At 36.0% G+C, this 23,511-nt stretch overlaps 1 protein-coding gene across 1 annotated transcript in view; it reads right to left on the bottom strand.

The window, feature by feature from the left end:
• DNTT (DNA nucleotidylexotransferase) overlaps positions 1 to 20,106 on the bottom strand; it is a 92,025-nt gene extending 71,919 nt beyond the window's left edge. Inside the window, exons 1-3 of the mRNA XM_062001362.1 lie at positions 19,904 to 20,106; positions 16,402 to 16,576; positions 10,442 to 10,567 (exon numbers count right to left, since the gene is read on the bottom strand). Of these exons, the coding sequence (XP_061857346.1) occupies positions 10,442 to 10,567; positions 16,402 to 16,576; positions 19,904 to 20,106 (504 nt within the window). The remainder of the gene's footprint in view (positions 1 to 10,441; positions 10,568 to 16,401; positions 16,577 to 19,903) is intronic.
• Positions 20,107 to 23,511: the final 3,405 nt, after the last annotated feature.

The following is a 23,511-nucleotide window of genomic DNA, read 5'->3' as shown; positions in this document are numbered from 1 at the left end:
AAAACTATTTTTGTATGTTTCTTCATCCATCCATGGCTTGATTTATTCAACATTGTACTCACAACTACCTAGAGCTCGCCAGTACTTTTTTTTTCCCTTTATTGTTTTAAACTATATATATGTCTTTTATGCAGCTTTGGAGTCTCCCTTCCTCCCAGATCAAATATATATATATATATAAACAGCATCAATTTTTCGAAGTTAAATTCAGGGAATAGACTGCACAGTGCTGGAGAAAAGGCAGGTTTTTTTGTTTCCCACTGTAGAATTCTATGTTTTGAAAAAGAACAAATGCTGAAAAAAAAAGCTTCTGAATAATCCAAGATAAGAACATACAAAGACTTGCAGCTGATTAGCATCTGGAAATCTCAGTTTTTAATGAAATCTTGCACAAGACCTCAACAAACCTTGAAGATGAAAAATTACATGGTTTCATCGGAGATTTTTAAGAGTGTACCATTTCCAGAGAGACTTTTGCTGATCGAAATATTTCTCTAAAATGCATCCATACTTGATGGTTCAGGATACTTTTTTTACTATTCAAATGGTGCAGGACAGGCTAGACACAGCTGGCAGGAACAAGTCAGTTTGCAAAGCTCCCACTCTGCATTGTGTCCTGCATTTGTGCCAGACATCCCATTTCTTACTCTTCAGCCAGTCTCTCAAGGCCAGAGAACAGATCCCAGCCTTAAAAGGGCCATATGGCCCACTATATCAGTTGTTTCATATCCTTCCTGTTTTCTAACTTACTCTTGTTTCTTCTTTGACCCATGAGGCATTACAAAGTAACAAAGAAGTGGATGTCAGTGTGCATCTTCCTGCAATTATCACTTCACAGAGCTGTAGTCTAAGTGTCTGTTCAGAAATGTTTTCAGAATACAGATGAGTAATACCTTGTGATACAGATATTAAGAGACAGCAAATGGTTTACTAGAACAATGATTGTAGTGGACAGTAGGAAATGTTCAAGGCCAGGTTGGATGGTGCTTTGAGCTTCCATTTTGAGGAAGATGTCCCTGCTCATGACAGGGGTTTGGAACTAGATGATCTTTAAGGTCCCTTCCAACCCAAACCATTCTAAGATTCTATGATTTTCATAATATTTAATGAAAGATCTCTTGAGATACAGAGCTGTTTAGCAATATGTTTGATCAGGACCAGTATTTACATACAGCAAGCCCTTAGGTATAAGGAATCAAAGGGAGTGGGGAGAATGCTCATTCAAGATAAACAACAAAAAACCTTTCAGTTACAAAAGCAGTGCACAAAACCCTAGCTTCCTTACAGAAGTGGCTAATTGTTGGATTAATTCAATTGGTATTCTTTTTTTCCTCATGTAAGATGTTTATTTGCTTGACACTTTATGTTGTATTTAATTACATGCTTTTTGTTTGAAGACAGGTGCTTATTAAAGTTCCGATTTAGAATGAACACTAATGCAGGGAAAAAATAAAGTGAATCTGGATTTGAGGTCAGAAGCAGAATGGATTCATCCCAGTTTGCATATGGAAGAACAAAGACAGCACACACTACAGCAAAAAAGAGGGAACATAGATTTGACAGGTCAGGTGATGAGAGTCAGATGTTTCCTCTGCTGTTTTTTTCAGATGTTCTCTCAAGTTCTTATTTTTCTTATCTTGTCCCGATTTAGGCCCGTGGAACAAAAGACCACGATTAGCCTCAAGTACCAAAGACCTGAGGATTGACAAAGGGCAAGGGAGAGCTTAATTGCCGCTTAAGGCCCAGGACAAAACAGACCAGGCTACTCTACTGGGGAAGAAAACAGAAAATAATTTAGTGCAACACCAACTAAAGCATAACCATAAAAACCCAAAACGTAATCAACACAAAGCAACACAGAGTAGTACAATGATGAAGAGTCCAACCACCTTCTCCCCACTCCTCCCCACTTCCCAGACTCAGAGCCCTGATCTTGGTGTTTTTACCTCCTCCCCCACCTGAACGGCCCAGGGGGGCAGGGAGTGGGGGTTTCAGTCAGTCTATTTCTGATGGCTTCTGCCCTTTGTCTCTCCTCAGGGCAGGTGAGCTCTGCACCTGTCCTCCCTGCAAGTCTGTAGGGTACCTCACACACACAGCAGCCCTGCACGGGCTGGTCCAATGTGCATTTATCCCAAAGGCTGCAGCTCCTCTCTGCCTCTTGTGTGGGACTGCTCTGCAGTGCGCAGACTCTCCAGCACGACCTGTGCCATGGCCGCCTCCTCACACAGTCTCTGCCTGTCTGGGTGCACTCACACGGAGCTGCTGGTGGCTCTCAGTCCCATCATGGCCCTCCATGGGTTGCAGGAGTACAGCCTACGTTCTCGCCATGGGTTGCAGAGGGGTCTCTGGTCTAGTGCTCTTCCTTCCTTCCTCCTCTGACTGTGGGGTCCACGTGGTCGCCTCCATCTTGTACCACTCTTACACCTCCTGCCAAGCACTTTAAATTCCCGTCCCTAAATAGTGATGGCAGAGGTGCCAGATTGGCCCAGCCGGGCCAGAGGTGGGTCTGAACCCAGGAACTTGGAGAGAGTCCAAGAACTCTTTACCAGGTCTTCACTGCAACCCCCTCCTCCTGTCACCAAGCAAAAGCTGCTCTTTGCTAAACCATGACACATCTTCAAAGATTCTTTCTTTCTCTTCAATACAAGTTGCTCATTCTTGCTTCAAGGGAGGTTTACGGTCACAAAATTATGATTAGTTTTGTTTTCTGTTTTTTAAAATCTGTGCACACAAATACTCAAGAGAGCAGTGTTTTGCATGAAATTACTGACTCCAGTTAACACTAGCAGAATTAATCAGGGAACACAGCCCAAAAGATTTAGTTGTCACCTTCCTGTTTAAATAGTCTATACAGGCAAATATATAGACAGAAAACAGTTCTCATAAGTACCTGCTCAGGAGTACGCAGTAATGAAAGAGACTGGAAAAGTCATCTTCTTGATTAGGAAGCTCAGAAAGTCTATGGATGTTTTTGCTCACTCTCAACAGGCATCCTCTCACATGCACATTTAAATAGATGTATTTTACTGTTGAATAATCAGTCATCATGATCAATGTGCCTGCATACTAGTACCACTGCTGTTTTAGAGGGGTATTAGCCCCTTTCTACTAGTGGGAGGGTAGTTTTCAGAGAAGTTGTGTTACCACCATTATTGAAGAAGACAATCACATGAAGCCTTTTTGCTCAGAGGATGTTGACAGTCAGTGTGAACATGTAATCAAAGCATTTTTATCATTCTAGTTTGCATTTTTCAGTGTTTTCCTGGCTTTGCAAAGCTCATTAAGGGGTTTTAAATAAACAATTAAATGGTATTGAATATTCATTATTTCCGGTACAAAACATTGCCTGCAAATGCTGCAATTAATTACAGATCTGGCTTTTAACATAAAACTGCTTTTGACATTGTTTTTGATAAAATCTTCCTGCTTTAAAAAAAGAAAGCAGCTGATCTCCAAGCGGAGTTGCTCTGCATTGAATACTATAGTCTGTATTGAATAATATTCCAGAGGGCAACAGCACATGAAATTCCTATATTACCTCAGAAAAAAACTTGTAATCTGTTAGCTCTCTGGTGAAATCTACTTAGAATGGTATAAAAAAGAAAGATACTGACCTCTCATTTATTCTAAACATTCATATTTCTTACATTAAGAACCTCACCATCTTTTTATCAATTAGATCAATCTCAGTTTGTCTGGTTAAAAGGTACTAGTTAAATAGGAAACAAAATTTCTACAGATTTTCAACAGATGGTATTTTCTTAATCTCCAGAGTATTCTGTGGGAGCTGCTCTAATTAAATATGAAAGATAACTGGGTTACATTTCAGTTCTTCAGTTATTTCATATTTTCCATCTGTGTCTGAAATTGTGGAACGTGTATTGGTGAGACTGGGACTATCAAAATTTGAGGATAGAATGGACTTCCAGATCCCAGTACATCAGATAAAAAAATACACAAATATTTTGTTGAATTATGTTTAAAATAAGAAAGAGGATTAAAGTACTGGCAAAGATTTTGCAAATCATTTAATATCTAGTATTTAAGACCAAATTAGATTACAGGACAAGGGGTAAAGGAATGAAGCTGGAACACAAAAAGTTCCACTTAAATATAAGAAAAAACTATTTTACTGTGAGGATGATGGAGCACTGGCACAGGCTGCCCAGAGGGGTTGTGGAGTCTCCTTCCTTGGAGGTGTTCAAGACCCACCTGGACATGTTCCTATGCGACCTGATCTAGGTGAACCTGTTTCTGCAGTGGGGTTGGACTAGATGATCTCTCGAGGTCCCTTCCAACCCTACCATTCTATAATTCTATGACAAAGCAAAGTTTCCAGTAAGTATCTTTCACATGTAAAAATGCACACTAGAATACTATAAATGCTAAAAATCACAAGACTGAAATCAACTAAATAAAAAACAGAATCAAGAGTAACATATATATAAGAATGATTAACAGAAAAAAATAATAATCAATAATGCTAAGCTGATTTATCTCTGCTAAATTGCTTACCCAATAACTTTCAACACGAATATCAGAGTATACGAGTCCACTCAGATTCAGAAAACCAGAAGGAGCTAATGGTCCCATGCTATGCATCATATTGCATCGTATTAGTCTGCTTGTTTCAACCAGACTGTTTGAGCAATTCCATTGCTACTTACAAAATAGTCTTCCATAACCTCACCTTAAGACTCTGTCAGAACAGACATCACCAATCTTATACTATCAATAATATATTTTGAATCTAATCTGGTTTGTAAAGAAAGCATTACAGCTTAACAGACAGGAAGCTTCTCTTATTCCCATGCCAAATCCTCCTCCACACTGCTTCTCTGCACTATGATTTTGCCAAGCTGATTCAGGCCTTCCTGCCATTGTTTCCCTTGCTATCTTTCATTCTCTATGAACTCTTCAAGGCCTGAATTGTCTTTTACAATGTGTTTGTACAGCATCTCTTATTAAAATGGCCTCTATCTTACTTGAGCCTGTAAATGCTATCACAGTATAAATTTGAAAAACATTATGCGTTTGTACTGGTGAACTTAATCTGCCAAAGAGCTAAATAGCAAAGTGGGCTAAACAAAATAAAACCCAAATCCAGCAAACTCCTACATGATACCTGATTGAAGGACTATTACACTTGAGTTAAATTGCTTTTCTTCTCAATTGCATTTTTCCACTTTTTTAGTAAGTCATAAGCCCAAAGGGTGGGTCCTAGTTCTCATCACACTGCTGTTGCACGTTTGCTGTCTATTCAAAACTGACCAAAGTGATTTAAGGAGATTTAGAATGAAACAATCATTCAAATATTTTTCTCCTTACTTTTCCCAGTGTAAATCTTAATGTCATGTATCAATGTATGTCACATAGGGCATGTTGATACCTTTTATATACATAGAGAAAATAAATACTTTGAGGTGCTTATTTCAAAGAGAATTAAGCAATTTGAGCCAATCTGTAATGTTGACAAAAGATATTTCCAAATAAATAAAAGGACTCATTTTTGTTCAATCTCACTTAAAAAAAAAAACAAAAACAGTTTTGGTATCTGAACAGAAAAGCCCAATACTTGCCCAGTTACAAAGATTCTATCATAACATCTTAGATCAGTTGGAGAAACAAAGGAGCAGAGAGAATAATAGTATAATGTGCATGATCTTAGGGAGCTTGTGTACAGACTGTTATTAGAAATAAATATCTGTTACTTCCAGCTGCTCCTCATAGGAACCAATAACAGGTTCACTTCTTACAACAGAAAAGAGTAGTGCTCTTGAGAGGTTTCTATACTTTTCCAAATGTGAAAGAAAACAAGACAATTGTGAGAAAATATTTGCTGACAGAGAACAAAAATGCAGTTACAGTGTCAACCACTTAACAGTGCCCTAGATAAAAAACACTGTGTAACAAGAAATGTGAAATGCTAAAGGTATATTACATATATTAACATGGTTGAAGAAAGCAGCATAGACTTGATGTATACATACATATTTGGATTGTCAAAAAGCGCAGTTGCATTTGTATTCTGTCCATATTTTAGGGAGCACCCTCCCACCTACCTTAAAAATAAGATGAGATACTTTCTCAGATCAAACCATTAGTTCATTTTGGATGGGTATACACTTCGCATACACTCACAAAATTTGCAATTTTGATATACTGCCTGGAGAATTTTTACTGAAGTAAGCTGTGTCAGTAAAACAGTACATGTTATTAAGGGTATGCATTCAGTTAGTGGTTTTCTACCTATAGATCTCTCAAGTTCATTATAAAATGAAAGCTGAGGTTTGCCTGATATCTATTTTAAAATGGAATAATAAATACTTGAGCCACTGGCATAACTGATATTTGTTTCTGTAGGTAAAAAAGAAGAGAAATTAAAACATGGATCTTTTTTTTCCTCCTCTAACAGAGCTAAAAGGAAACCAGGCATCTTTCCATGTTAAGCATTCACATTTTCATTGCCATGAGTAACAGTCAAAGCAGAGTAACAGCATTAGTAATAAGCCTCAAAATCACAGAATCATTTGCCACTGACTTAATTAGTTTCTTCTATAAGAATTATATTGTATTTTCCTCACAGAAGAATGTCTTTCTAAATTTTATTGCAGTCTGGAATTAATATTCAAATCCAACAGCCCTTCTCAGGCACAGCAGAATGACTCCATTTATTTTACCACATGAAAACACAATGCATCCCCCAAGTGTATGTTTTCAATAGGAGAGGGAAAGGATGGCTAGCTGTTTACAAATGAGCTGCAGAATAATACTGTAAAATTATATTCCCCAATTATATTGATTTTTAAGGTAAACATAAAGGAAATATGCTAAGATACAGCCTCTCATAAAACAATTTGCCCTTTTCTTTTGCCTCTTTACCCATCTGAACAGCTACAATTCAGCTGTGGAGTTAGGGCTATGTGTTCAGATGCATTTTTGAATCCTCCAAACCAGTAAACCTTGTGGCAGTGGTTCCCAAACTATGTACCATGAGGTACATGACACCTAATGACCTAAAGACTGCATGATGCCCCACAAGTAGGAGGCAGTTGCATTTCTTCTCCATGACCTTCCACACAATGCCACTGTCATACTTAGTCTATTTGTAACATGACAGACTTTGCTACTACTCAACAGCTCATAAAAAATTTATTTGGGTAGGCTTTCCCTTGCACTGAACATAGTCATGAAACTTTCACATCTGCAGATTTTGCCAGCCTTTCTGTAGCTTCTTCCATGATGTAAAACTGATTTGGTGCACATTTATGTAAGTCATTTTCTGGCTATTACAACACAAAGAAAACATGGGACAGTGAAAGAGAAATTTCATCCAGTGTATTAAACCACCACATTGTTCTCATGAGCATCAAACGTCTCTGCTATTTCATTTCAATAAATAGTCTTTAAGGGTAATATATACACAGAACAGGACTCAAGATTAAAAGTGATCACCAATTACCAATTTCTCCAGAAACAAATCTCTAAAGTGTCTGTCCTGAGAAATCAGCACATTTAAAGCCTTGTTGTACATACTTCACTGCCTGTTAGTGATTGTTTTCCTGCTCTTCTGAGGGGACTAAAAAATGTCAAACATTGAGTATTACTCTTTCTCAAACATAACTGCTACCCATCCGAAAGAGGAGTTTGATACATGCTATTAGGACAGAGTCCAATAAAAGAAAGAATCCATGAGTTCATCCAAGAATGCATAAGCAAAAAATAGCTTTGTGCCCCTGCTACAAGCAAGATCAAAAAAAACCATTTTCAAGCTAACCTAAGAAAACAAAATATGTGAGAAAAAGGAGCAAACCTCACTCACAGAATAAAGTTGTCATAGCAAAATACTATCATCAATACATAATTAAAGATGGTTTGTACCTAATTTTCAGGATGTACGGCACCAAGCCAGTGAAAATCTGTCATTTAATGGTTGACTGCCCACAGTATGCAGAAGTGAATTATACCAATGCTTCAGTGCATTTGCTAAGTGCTTGCATTGAAATATTTGTTGGAACACTTTTATTTGAGAACGTCAATTACAGGTTTAATACAAGATGAACAAAACAATCGCAAAACTGAAAATCAAGCTCCTGTGACATTAGGCAGACTAACTGGCAGTCCTCTGGAGAGTGGGCCAGCTCCTGCAGTCCATAAACACCCAAGCTTTCAGCTATCATTGCAAGCTTTGGTTGTGAGGGGAAAAAAAGAGTAACAGCCCTAAGGAGTTATGTTGCAACTGTCAAGATGTAGATGCTAGACAGACTCACACATTATCAACTTGTCCAGTATCATCTCCAGACATAAAATAGAACATGAACTCAGAACAGTTACTCTCAAGGTATAAGAATTGAAAACTGCCCCTTTTGTCGTTACAGAACCTAATTTCTACCCAGGTTCAGAAATGTTTGCTATATAGGATAACAGAAGGAAGTCTCAGTGCTTCAGTCATCAAACTGCCCTGATTTGAATGTGTTCAACTACATTCATTTGTCAAATACAAGTTGTACTCTGACATCAACACTGCTGTGATGATAAGACTGGAAGTAATTTAGTAACTGCCTCTCTGTGGAACATAGGTATAACAGAAACCACTCAATGACTATGTTGCTGCTATAATGGCTTTCATTCAAACTGAATCCTGGACTAAATTCAGGAATTCAACAGTTAGCAGATAAACTATATATTTACTAGAGTTGAAGCACTCAGCCTTTAAAAACAGGGCAAAAATTGCAAATTTACAAAGAAATACATTCTATATTTCAAAAATTAAAAATATTTTTGAAGGTATTATTTAAAAGGAACCTACTTATTCTAGATCTTTTTGTCTAGACAAAACAACAACTTTCTGTCTTCTAGGAGTAGCCATTGTACTTTGCCATTATCCATCACAACTATTTTCAATTTTTTACCTTCAAAATGACTGACAAACTGTCCTACCACAAATGATTCTACAAAGATCCAAACTCTCACAATCCATTTTCAGGAAGTATAGCACTAAGGCACTGACTTCCTATTTCTCCAAGAAGGGTGGTATTTTACAGAATCTTTGGGTCACACTATATTTAGTCTGAGATCTTCCCCTACAGTAGCATATACATGATATTTGTAAACCGTGAAAAAGAATGACTGCTTTCAGGAGGTCAAATGGTAAACACTCACAGCCTTGTTTTTCTAGCAGGAGGTACAGCACAGTAGTCACTTCAAAAGAAGCAGCTTAGAAAATGCTGGAATCATTGGGGCTGGAAGGGACCTCAGGAGGTCTCTAGTCCAACCTCAAGCTCAAAGGAGGATCAAAGCTCAATTCCCATGAGGATGCTTAAAAAGGGAAAATGTTTTCAATAAGCAAACAGTTTAACCTAGTTGAGTATCATAAACAGTATTATATAATTAGTATAATTGATTATTATTTCAAAGCATCACTACAAGGCAAAATTAAGGTTGTTTAATTTTTAACTGTGCATTCCCAGATCAAGACATTGCAGAGTTGCTCTTAGGTTTATCTTTAGTTATTAATTCCCAGAGGTTTTCATATTTACCTTGTAAATATGTTTTATTATCAAATAACTGGTACTTGTTGTTATTCTTTTTGTGTAGGTCTTGTGCGTATTTATTGGCACAAGTAAAAGCAGAAAAATTATAAATAATAACAAAATAAATAAAACTTGAGGAAAATTTTGGGGTGTTTCATGTTATAGTTGAAACATATGTATGCACCTATGCCAGATTTATTCAGACTACACTACATTAGAGTCTCTGTGTTAAATATTTCCTATTGAATACTTGTCACTGAGTATCTAGAGCCAGTCAAGAGGAATCATTACGCAAATAACTTAAGAGGAATCTAGACCAGATGACTCAGGCTCTTCATACCTACTGAACTGTGTAAATTATGGGCATTAAATAGGATATATGACAGTTTCTATGTTTTCTTTTTAAATAGAAAATTTAGAGGGTTTTTTCATCATGTTAAAGTAATTACATTGATCACACAATCTGTTTCCATAACAAAGTAATTGTGAAAACCCGAAGCTTATAATCACTCTGAGGAACAAGCTAACTAAAAGGTAGCACAGCAATTGTGAAGTACCTTGGACTGACCAAAAGCAAACTTCTGCTTATCATTACTTCCAACTTGTCAAATAAGACTACTATGAAAGGCTAAAATACAATGTTATTCTATCACTTGTTTTTAAAATTCTTATGTTTAGAAGCTATTAGTCCATTTAAAGATCCACTGTGTTAAGCTTTCAACAATACTTAAAGAATGCAATTAAGCTTGCATTTAGTTTTAATTATGACAGATTTATAACTTTTTTTTAATTGTTATCAGCATGCTTAATAACTCATGAATTTGTACAGGGTGCCATAGAAGATACTGATGCAAGTACTGTATTAATTATTTAACTTATGCTACTTTTTATAGTAGAATAAGTATTACCGTGAACTTCTTGTTGTAGTTATTCAAAGTCGTCTTCCTTTGACATGAATATTGAGATACTTTGCTTGGAATAAATGATGGCACTTTGGATTCAAGTATGTTCACAGGAGGAGACTGATCTTGTTCCTAACAAGAAAAAAAGGGAAGAAGAGTTGGTGACACTCCTGTCAAATAGCTTAAAATAAAAAAACTAATTTTATGAGCTGAAAATATACACCTTTAAAGAGAAGATAAAGAGAATAATGATGCTCCCACCGTCTTCCTAGGAGAAACATTCAATTCATATTGGCTGCACTGACACACTAGTTTATGTGGTGATTACTGGGATTTTTCATTTTCTGCAGAAGTTCTTGCAGTGAGTTTTTAATGGCACTGTCGCTTAAAAAAAAAAAAAAGAAAATCTTTTCTACGTGGCAAGTCTCTCTGTTACTCTTATTATTGCAGTAAGGCTGAAAAACTGCAAAGCTTTAAGACATTATAAGCTTGAGACAACAAAGAGTTTTCCCAGAAAAGAGTAGATTTTTCAATATTAGATCAGAAATGTTAGACTGAGGAGAGAAAAAAATAGAGAAGTGCAAATAACTGATCTTTTTTGATCTGTAGATAAATTTAGTGGTTGTGTAAAAATGTTTGTATGACTACAAAATAAACTTTTTCACTCTCTTCCAGGTAAAATGAATATTTTCTTTACTTCATTTACTAAGCCTGATGTTCTATTTTGGGTTTCATTGCAAATGAAAGGATAAATCTAAACAGCCATGGAAGAGTCATTTCCATTCTTTCATCCAACAGCCAGTATTCACCTTATTATGTGTTTTCTTACTCAGCACCTTCTGTACATATTGATCAAATTCAGACATCATTTATAGGTGTTCATGGAGAAAGGAAGCCAGGTGCTCAAATGTGTTTCCCAAGTACCAGGCTATCAACATGCTCATTCATGTTTCACAGTACAAAATCAACCAAGATCAACAAAGAAAAATTCTATGGGCAACTCATCCCAATAGGGTGCAATGGAAATTCTCATGAAATGCAAGATACACAGAGCTTGGAGGGAGTAGCTTGTTCCCATTGGCAAAAAAAGAGTCCTGAGTATGAATCCTCAACTTGAGAGTGTCCTGACCAGTGAGAAACTGGAAAAATACAATCTATTGTATTTTAGAAGCTTTTCTTCTCCTTTATATGCCCAGTCTTTTAATTCCTTTGCTTTCATTAAAAGTGGCCAAATCTAAAATCTGCTGGAAGTACCCAAAGTGTTCTCAGCATCTCTGTGTATTTTTTGCTATTTGTCATTTTGACTGAAAACATTTGGCAGATCTGCCAAAAACATATTGCATTGCACTATCCAAAAGTCACAGAAAAATGGTTCAACAATAAAAAAACAAATATCATCAAGATACATAGAGTAAATTTTCACCCTAATAATGGAATTATGAGCCTTCTCCACCTTCTCCACTGTATCCAAAGACATGCAGACATAACGCTGGCACCTGTGCAAGACAAACCTATAATATGTGCATGTGCCTTCACATACACCCCCCATATAATATAATTTCATGCTAAATTGCCTTTGTATTTGATAGAGTGTTGAATAACAGTATTCATGCACACACACACACACACGAAACAGGTCTTTGCTTGCACAGCTTGAAGGAGCAGTGAATTATATGGCAGCTGTCATAGTATACATTGAAAGGAAGGAAGCTATTTTATGTGTAAGACCACTCTTGGGAATAACCAAAATGGGTTTCAGCCAGGATCAACAACACGACTCATCCACTTCTGCACATATTCACAAATTATACTTTAAAATTGATTTTAAATAATATAAACTATGATTGATTACAGCTAATATACTGATTGAAATGATAGTGTGCCAGATGCAAAGACTGAACAAACAGAACATTACTGAATAGAATATATAATAAGTTATTATCTTCACTACGACATAGACATACAATGAAGAAGAGCCCTACATGTAGCATTACCTAGCATTGTGTATAAGAGCAAAATTAGCACAAACTCTGTGTGTTTCAGAAGATGATAGACTGGCACATAAACATCCTGTTCCTGTCTTATCAAAAATATTTGAGTATTTTTGTCAATCAGTAATAGTTATTCTTTAAACTAGTAGGACTCAATTATACATAATAAGAGAAGAAACTTCAGCTAGAAATCAACAGCACAAATATCTAGCAAACAATAATTACTGTAGTCTGACTTTTAGGAAATACGATGATGCTTGTATAACAACTACAGCAACGATCTCCTGTCATCAGCAGAACATAAGAACTGGATTTATATTGCTTTTGGTGGGAAGATCACATGGAATTAAACCATTTGTACAGATTCTAGGCCAAAGAAAGTTTCATACAGTAGCAATTACAAAATAAGCAATGCTCAAAATAATTTGTACTACTAGGAAGAAATAATTACGGACATGAGAAAAATAGAAGTATTAAAATTGCTCTTTTTTTCAAATAGCTCCATTACATTAAAACAAAATTATAGTATACTGCACATGGACAACCACTAAAAATATCCAGATGTGTAGGCTACTTAATTGATAGAGCTTGTCAGAGCTTATATCCCAAATCCAGGCTGCAGTGACAGTGAATGTCACTGCCACTCCTTCACAGTGACACTTTCCACACAGCACAAGCAGGAAAGTCAGCCTGTACTACTAGGATCAGTTTGTACTGCAGAGTGGCTTAGCTGCAGAATTAATCTTCTGGGTGACTACTTCTCTCTTTGTCAAGCTTTTTTTTTTTTTTAAATACACAAAGAAGTACAATGACATAGAGAAATAACAAGGAGAGAGAGAAAATAGAGCAGCAGTGAATAATGAGCACAGATACTAGAGACTGTGTCAGGCCACATTATTCAACAGCCAACAGCTTTGTAAAGTCCAGACAGCATTGATTCAATACTAAAGTCTGGGAATCTCCAGCATTTTATGAAGAGAAGGCAGACAGTTTATAAGTTTCCTTTTTTTTCGTCTGGGAAACTCTGACTGTCAGTATGAAGGATGACTTCCATTAGTTAGATCCTCCTGTTTCACAAGCAATGGAGTGAGACACTCTGGAAAATGTTAAATATAAGTTGCCTGTAACATGACATGGCAAGGGATCAAAAGATGCAGTACTTCCTTTTCCCAATGTGGAGGGAAATCCTTTGTTCAAGGTAATAAATCTTTTTGTTTCTAAAAAAACCCCAAACCAACAGCTAACAACTTTTGTATTCTGACAGAGCAAAAGCCAGGAGAAGTACAGTCACAGCATAGCTACTTAATGCTGCTGAGGTTGCCAATCCACATATGATTCTCCTTCTTTCTTTCTAGTCCTCTTTAGTTTCCTCTCTGCCTCTTTCTTTACATTACTCTGGAAACACCATTACTTTCTAGCACATGGGGATACCCTTGAATACATATTAATGTGCATGTCCTGCTATTGTCCAGAATATACATCCACTGTGGTGGTATAGGAACGTTCCTTTTCAGCAATACATTAAAACACATGTCCTGAATGAAGAACAATCTGCTGTATGATCTGAAAGATTAAGTCTTACTGCTATTGATATTAATGGGAGTTTTACCACTAACCTACATATAGACAAGATTTCGCTCAAAACATCCTCCCACTGCTATCCATTCCTTTTACTTCAAAGCTTTCATGATATAGCTTGAGTTCAAGGTTTGTTGATTCATTTTCATTTCACATTTTACAAGACTGAGATAATGGACCAGATTTATCTTCACTGAAACTCCAATTAAATTACATAATGTACGAGTTCGGCCTAGTACTTAAGAAGAAAATTAACCTTTACTTCAATCCTCTCTCATTTGTTCAAGGTAGAACGAAAAATAATCACAGTGACACTGCAACAATAAAATTATTTTTAAATTTGCTGAACTTCTAGAATCCTTTCTCTTCACTCCTTGTTTGCTTTACAAAAACATTTATTACTTTAGAACCACTATTTAATTAAGACTGGTCTTAACACAAACTTTAAAGTTAACGGTACGGCTGTCACCGGTTTGCTTATTGCACTCTACTTTTATTGGCATGAAATCTTTGTTTCAATTTAAACAGAGCACTTACTTGCAGAGCCAGTCTCAAAGTGTAATAATGATCTCCTGACAGTGCTGCTACCTTTTTCAGAAGTTTCTGCTCCAGCAGTATTCAAAAATGACTTTTAAATATAAAAGAAAACTGAGGCAGTTTAACTTGGAATGGCCTTCTCAAAGATTTAAAAAAAAAAAAAAGCTTAAGCTGGAGACATTTTGCAGAAAGACAAAGGCATTTCTTGCTTTGAAAAGAAAAAAAAACTATCAAATGATATTTTCACACACTGCTGAAATTAAGACTGTGCATGAAGGGTAATTTGGTTACTTTAAATCCTTATGTGAAACTCTCCGTAAACTTCACAGTATTTTTGCTCACATTTTGGATTTATTTCTTGTTTAAAGAACTTCCTAGTGTTTGTGTTTTTTGACCTGTTTGCATGTGAGACTACACAATGCAGTAGCTACAAGGTTTTCAGGTTTTCTCTGTTTTGCAATAATTTCTTTGGTCTATTCTCCCTCCAGCAAATTCAATGAATATATTCTAAATATACTGAAAAAACACTTCTTTGGAAACACTGCAAATATAAACACATACTCTGTCACAGAATTATGCTGAGTCCGAGAGCGACAGCTCCATCTGGTGTATTCAGTCTTGCCCCTTCTCCCCCCCAAATATTATTAAATGGTAACTCATATGTAAAATCCTGGAAAATAATTTTTGACAATGGAAGATGACTGAAAAAATTAATCAGGAGATGCAGTTTTTCTTAGGGAAGGGTGGTATATATGAATCAGCTAAACACACAGATGAAGAAGCAGCAAACAGTACAATATTGCTGGTAAGTATTCAGGCATCCTCTGTCACATGGGAAAGTACATGCTGTAGATCCTGCCATGGTCCCAGTGTTTACAGCTTTCACATCATTTTGCAATGGAGCCACAGTTCACTGTGACTGAAGCCTAATCCGCACCCTCAGAAATCAGCAGGAATCCCTGAGAGGCCTTTAGATCAGACTTGCAATTCTCTTGATATATGAATCAATTTCTTTACCAGTACATGTTAAACCCATCACTGTAAGGCTTGACTGCACACAAAACAAGGGAATAAATTCACCCTGCCACAGCACAGGGTCTATGTCATGGCCCAGCAGCACATGCTGTCATCATGATGTGCACAGCAAGCCCAGGTATCCCTACTATATCTTCACCATTTACAGTTGGTACCGGGGGTACTGAATACCACCATTTTACACTATGCTTCAATATGAGAAATTAGCATTAGTAAATTGTCTGATACAGATCTGAGGAAAATGTGATCATCCATTTGCTTCAAGGTCAAATACAGTTCACCAGATAATCAGTCTGCCATTCACAACATCCTCTGAATTAACAGTTCTCATCGAGAGGTTATACAATACACGAAGACCTTTTCCTCTTGGCACAGTTTTACTCGATGGCACCAAGTTTGTAAATGCATGTCCACAGACTACAGCAGCTACTTCATTTCACAGATCCTTCAAGGATTAGTGGTTAACTAATCACTTCCAAACAGCACAGGTTTTAATATTTTTATAGTGTTATGGAGAGACAAAGTATTCCACCAGTAGCCCACTAAAACATACTGGTTTCAGTGGGACATTTACACGAGTAACACAGCAAGTGCTTAATTGGTAGCTATTTCTCTTTTAATAGCACCTCTTTTTACAGGAATTACATATATTACCAGTTTGTAACATGACAGTTTTAATTACTCATGTAATCTTTACGAAAAAGTTTTTAAATTATTTAAAATATTGTAACACAAGTACATCTGGTTTTAGGTTAAAAAAACCCCATACTAATCACAGTTATTCTTTTTTAATGTCCCCATATTCACACTAAGGATCTGTCTTACCGTGAGACGATACTTCATATCTGAATCAACTGGTCTTCCCGCTTCCATGCAGGCAGTGAACCAGGAGATATCCAGTAGTTCAAACCTGGAGCTGTCGCCCACAGCCTGTTCTCTCAGCCAGTCCAGCACCTCCAGGTAAGAGTTGTTCTCAGCCACAATATGAGTGACAGAGTCACTGTCAAGAAGTACACAAAAAGAATTTCCCTTTTATTCTGAACCCAACTGTACTCAGAAAGTTGTTATTTCCACATTTACTTCCTCTGCACTTTCTTAAAATTGTAGTATTTGTTGTATGTTAAGATGTGGGAAGAATGGAATTTCCATACCACAATATATCTATTCCAGTCATTGAATCTACTTTGAGGAAAGACTTTGGCCTGACAGCTCCTATTAAGTGCAGCATTTTCTTTTTTTCAGCCTCGTTTGCCTTCCATGAGGCAGTATTCTATTGGATATTTTTTGTAGCTCTGAAAATATGTCTTGCACAAGCAGCACTAGAATGAAAATGCTACTTTTGATACCTGACAGACTCTTCCCAATATTCCTAATCAATAAATGAAAGTCTTACAAGATTAAGAAGTCTGTTGACAATAATGCCTTAAAGCTTTACAGCTAATAGTAATTTTTGTAAATTTAACTTCTATGTTAAGCTCTTCACATATGGCATTATCAAACGTTCATTACTTAAATCTTATGCACTCATCTAAAGACCACTTCCTTGCTCCTAAGAGATCAGTCTTACAAAACTGATATCTTAGTTTAGTGAATATAAAATCTGCAGATTGAGTTATTGTTCAATAGATTATATGGTGCACAGTGCTTAAAAATACAGTAGCACAAAAGTTATCACACTAAATTTGGGTTAATGTACCAGAATAACATTGGAAAGATTTCCATTATAGTTCATAATTCAAAAAACACAGTTCTGCACCTTCCACAGGAAAAAAATGAACAGGGATGGGGTTACAATTCAAGATAAAATTACATACATACTTAGGATGATCTCTAAATTTCTAACTGGTCTGCTGGTGTTCCACAGCAAGCTCAGAAAACAACTAATTTGGCAGGAAATTTTGAGTGATTTCTGGTGTTCCCCCTTCACACACACCCCAGGACAATACTGTCACTCATAAAGACAACAACAGATAAAGGAGAAAACTTCATTTTCATGAAACTTGTAGGAACTCTATATCTGAAATATATGCCAAAATCAACTGATATCAGTCAACAGACTCCTAAACTTCTAGGATGAAAGGCACAGAGTCATTATTTAAGTTAGTTTTTATAGAAATAATCCTAGAATTGGAATACAATTCTAATTAGAACATAATGTCCTGATAGCAGCCACCTCCATGTGCACGCCTCTGTAACTGCTACTCCATGCTGGTGACCAGCTTGTACATAAACAGTAAAAGGTCCTAACAAATTTCTTTGCAGCCTTTCACACTTGGAGAGGTTAAGCCGTCAACCTGTCCAAGCAGACAGAGCACTACCGATAGAGATAGCTGGTTAGTACAGACTTTAAAAAGGATGTGCTAACTGTTAAAGAAGGACTGCACCTTTCAAAGCAAATTACAGTCTAGTCTATCCTTGTGACCTTGATTCCTATCAATAATCACTGATTTCATTAAACTGCAAAATCACAACGACAAATACTGGAGTTGTTACAGAAAAAAAACCAACTGTTATGACATAACTCTCCAATGCATTAAATGTATCTTTTGGAAATACAAGGAATATAGTGAATGTACTATACTTAAGAAATATGAACACTGTAGTGGTACAGTACAATATTTATCTCTCCATACTGTACAATTTGTAGAGCAGAGTCCATTGGAAAACAAAAATAAATCCCAATTTATTTTAATCTAAAAGATTACAAATCTAGATTAAGTGAAATCTCCATGAAGTTTCATTATTATTTAACCCTGCTAGGTTCTACTTTAATTAAACTGTCATATCTTTACTTGAGTAAAAAAAACATCAAACAGTTAGAGACACAGAACTTCTGCTTCCTGTGGTTTATTTCACTTTATATAAAAAATTCATATGTAATGTATTTATACCAAGCAGTAAATGTGGGAACTTTGCCATCACTATGCTCACAGCAGCAATTTAGCTGCTGTGCACCAGTTTCCTCTGGTACCTGTACAGCTGTGCTTTTTTTCTTAGCACAGAATATAACAAATTTAACATTTCCTCTGACATTTCCAAAAACAAAACTCAACAGTTAAATATTTCTGATTTATCCAGTAGTAGCTAAGATTAAATTAAACACCTGCTTTGCATACAATTTACAGAGAGTTTGAAATATTGGCAATAAATATCTGTGTGTCAAAGCAGCCCAGATAAAGTCCCTACTCAGTCCTCAATAGATCGTAATGCAGGATTCAGAACTGATTCAGAAGAGTCCGGTTCACTTTTTTTCCCTAAGAATTCAATTAGTTTTCTATCAGATACTAATTGTCTGCTTCTGTTCAATACCTGCTTGATTCTTGCTTTACAAATTATTTCATCCTCCCTTCTTCCTTAGGCTTTCAAAAGTTGATGGGATTGAAAAATCAGTGGAAATGAGGCTTTAAAAGAAAGACTCAGTTCGATACTATCTGCATACAGATACAGAGAAATGATCAATACTTGGTTTTCTTCCAGCTTTTCAGAGAACCTATATAACAATGTAGCTTTCAGAAAACTGCATAATGACACAACTAGCACTCATGAAAAGCATTATTTGGAAGAAGGCTTCCTTCTGAATTTGTTTTATTGAACAAATCTCAGTTGAGGTATATTTTCAACTTGAAATGCCACATGTGTGGTATTTCATTACCAGGTTTTTCTCCAGTGCTCTTCCAGACTGTACAAAAGTACAAACCAGTAACTTTGAAACTCACATCAGTGTATGACTCATGGGAAGATTAAGTATTACAATATTAGAGATATTCTAGAGAATTACCCCTCTCAAGCCATCACATTTTCCATTCCTGTATCTTGAACATTTTTTTCATTTCAGGAATTATCCATTAAGGTTAGATTAATCTTAATCTGACTTTGAGAAGGAAACAAACAATAGCTGGTTTAGGTCAGCTAGAGACATGATTCACTAATTACAATGAGATTATACAAAGACATAGAATCATATCCCATGAAAAATGTTTGCAAATTCATACTTTACTTTTTTTGCAGTGCGAGAAGTAGCAAGCTGAAAAATGCAGACGTGAAAACTGATAGACTTACAATAAATTAGAATCACCAATTTTAGAGCTAAAAAATAACCAATTTTGCTAATGTTTATGTTCTTCTTGCATTCTACCCAGAAGACAACACAGACATGTTTCAGGAACACCTGCTGAAATCCTGCAGTATCTTTTTAATGGGAAGAGCAAAGTATATCTACCAAATACATGAGCAAAAACTTCAACCACAGTCACTTATATGACTCCATTTATTAAATTGGAATGCTTTAAGTGGCATTACTACATGTTATTTCTACACATTTTCCTACCTTAGCTCACTTTCTACTCTGAAACCTTTTCTTCTGGCCAGCTCCATCAAAAATGTCCTTCTGGTCTTCCCCATCTTCCTCTGCATAATAAAAATTACAAACTTACTGAACTTTATTTCATAATTGCACGAAGGGTTTGAAGAAGGCATCCCTTTCTGTCTCTTCCTCTGGGACAACAGAGCTGGAGCTCTGGTCCTATCCATGATGCAAGTGTTTTAGCCTGGGTAAAAGAGAGACAATATGCTTTCTGCCAGGAAGCAGGCGTATTTAATGTCACCACCCATTGAAGTTACTTTCTTCATTTTCCCCTCTGAAATAAAAAACAGGTGCAGAAACATCATTTGCTTTTTGTCAGCTGAGACTTCTTGCACAGGACTACTCCGGACAGGTGCAAATATGCCTTCATTCCTTAAAAATTCTGCTACCTATAAAGACTTTACCCAAATAATATTAATCATAGCAAAATATCCCAAAATATCAAGCAGGTTTCAGTTGGTTCAATGGCCCAGTTCCATCAATTTCTGCTTTTAAATCTTTCCCAAATCTCACTTTTACAAATTGCAGGGTACATCCATTTTCAATTTCTTAAAAAAAAAAAAAAGCAACAAAACAACTTACTATTATTAGCTAGGAACTATATCTTAGGATATAACTAAATAACAATATAAAAAGATTTTCTTCAATAAGCTGTACATTAGCTAACTCTGATTTAAAAGAGATCAATATTTTTTTAAGAAAGAAAACAAAATAGAGGCCTTTGAAAATAAATAAATTGACAATAAAATAAATCCTTTGCTGTTTTGATACTAAGAAAATGAAAGACAAAGAGAAAGCATTAGAGATGTGTTTAACTGTATCTTTGATGTGCTTTGACAACGTTGCTTTCTACTATTTCCTCTGGAGTGCAAAGCTATCCATATCAGGTACAGTAGGGGAAAGGTAAATACCTTCCTTCTTTTAAGCACCCAGTCACCTCCAAACAACTACAGAAATTATGGATGCTATGTACCATCCTCTCCTAGAGGATGAGGTATTGGTCATCAGAACTATACTAAAATTTGTTGCAGATATTGTTTTGCATCCAGTTAGATACCACCTTGAATTTCCATCAGAGAAAAGTGACTGCAAACAACCTGGTTTAATGCATGTGTATCTATTTCAGCACAAATCTACTTCAGTGATAAATATCCCCATTTCTATGTCAAGTTGGAATTTTATTTCTAGTGTAGCAGAGAATTTGGATTTTACCAGTCCTTCAGAATGTGTCAGAAATGTTATATCTTGCAATTCGCACTGTTCGTGTTCAAGAAAGGAAGCAAGGTGGAAAAATTCCGCCTAAGTCAGATCTATCAATTTTATTTTCAGTTTTTTTACCACAGATGGATATACAACCTGAGTTACAGAAAAATGAGTTAAAACCCATTTCTTGCAATTATGGCCATGAGTTTAAAATTAAATTATAGAAGTATTACTGACATTTTCCCAGCCCTATAGCTCTTGCTATTTCAACTGTATTATCATAGATATAAAGTTTTCATCAGAATAGAAACTAACCATCAAAAATTAATATAGAGCTTTCAGTCCTGGGGTCTTCCTGAGGCCATGAAGAAAATATATACACAGTTCAGTACATAGACTAGAGTCCATTATTTTCTTCCCTCGCCTAAGGATAACCCAGAAGCCCAAATATCTATTCCTTCTTCTCATACATAACATTAAAATTGTCAAAATAAATCATTTCAAGGTTATTTTGAAATTATATGAGATATTTTCATAGGAACTGGAAAAAGGACAAGCAGACTTAAGAGGCTTAAGCAAAAGAATAGCAGTAAGGAAGGAAAAAAAATTAAAAGTGATGGGTCTGGCATTAAGGCTGAGCAATATGTCTTGGTTGCTCTGTGTCTGTTTTCCAGACTAATCAAGCACTGAACCCTGGTCATCTCCCTGTTTACAGCCTTCCTAGGCTTCGTAAAACACTTTAGTTCAAGCCCTACAAGGAATAATGTATTTGAGAACAGATTCTTTACATATGTTAAAGTTTTATTTTATGTTATAATTAAATTCAGTGCTCTCAAACGTGTAAATATAATTTCCCTCAGCGTAACATCAAGATGCTCAGTGCCAGTAAAATCCTTCTGGCATGAAAAACATACGTTATTATGCCTTTGTGTTACTGTAATAAGTCTTGAGCCAGATTTTCAAGGGTATTTAGGTGCCAAAAAGCTGCAAACAGAGGCCTAGTGGGATTTTCAAAATATCTAAACAACATAGGCACCCGGCTCCTTTGGAAATCAATTTCTGGCTTTGAACCTAATGCAAAGAGATTTTTCTCTAGTAAACACTGCAGTATAATAACATGAAAAGGTCTCTGCCAATGATGCAATTTTATTAAACATACCTTCTAAAATTAACCAAATTCCCGTATCCCAGATGAGTTAATAACATACTCTCCTACAACATTACATTATATTTTTGACAGTAACACAGAAAGCAAAATATGCATCAGGGAGAGAGTAAATACATCAGAGAAAAAGTATGTTTCATTTATAACAAAGGAAAAGCATTCTGTTATCTCTCATGACACCACATATGATGCCTTATTCTCCACTACATGATTAGTGTCCTAAAACCACAGAAACTTGCAGAAATTTTTCTATCCTCTACAGTCTCCTGGAGCTCAGAGTAGTTCACATCCCTGAAAGGAAATCCAGTACAAATTTTTATGTTCTAATGTTCTTGCTGTGCAACGGTTTTCTATACTATCAATGACTCAGATTAAGAATAAGATGCACCACAAATGTTGATGGGCATTTAAGTAAACACCTTTCATCACTTGTACTGCCTGTCCCACACAGTCCATAAGCTGTGTCTAGTACAGACTTCTCACTGAGTACTGATATGGCTTCAAAGGGAATTTCCCCTTTGTGAAAGTGAATGTGCAGGAACACAATTTCTGGAAAGCACAGTTCAGCTACTCTGCGTTTCAGTATTTGCGCATTCTTGATTATTGTCAGACAGTCCTTTAGAGGCTTCACATGGCTTTCATGTGAATTGCATTGTAAATATTTTATAAGATGTTACTTGTCTATTTTATATAGCTTTCCTCTGAACAGTGAAAAGGGGTGAAGGGTGATTTCAATACACAGTTGCAGTATGGTAACCTTCAGAGAAAGCATCTCTCAAGCACTACTAATAAAAACTAGAGAAGTGATTGTTTGAATACTTTTTTGCAAGTAATTTTGCATGAAATATCACAAAACCTGTTTCACAAGGCTTAAACTTTCATTTTAAAGTCTTTGATAATTTGGAAGTTTCCAGTAAACAATTTTGTGAAACTTTAAAAATCCCTCTGGTATTGTTTTTTTCCAGATATGAACCTGACTTTGTTATTGTTTAAATTCTGGCCTTCTTGGCTGCTAAGCATTCCCTTCTATGTTGAAACATGTTCTACCAGTCTTTCGATGCCTAGAAGTATAGCAGACGTTTTTCCAAGTTTTAGTAAAAAATTTGTGGAATTCAATTTTTTTTAATGAAGTTTATTAAATAGAACTTTATATTCATATCACATTTAGCCAATGCACAGAATTGAAGGATGTACAAATGATCTC

The sequence above is a fragment of the Colius striatus genome, chromosome 8 (genome assembly GCF_028858725.1).
Source record: "Colius striatus isolate bColStr4 chromosome 8, bColStr4.1.hap1, whole genome shotgun sequence".
Taxonomy (NCBI): domain Eukaryota; kingdom Metazoa; phylum Chordata; class Aves; order Coliiformes; family Coliidae; genus Colius; species Colius striatus.
Note: the sequence above shows the minus strand (reverse complement) of the source record. Positions and strands in the feature narration are given on the sequence as shown.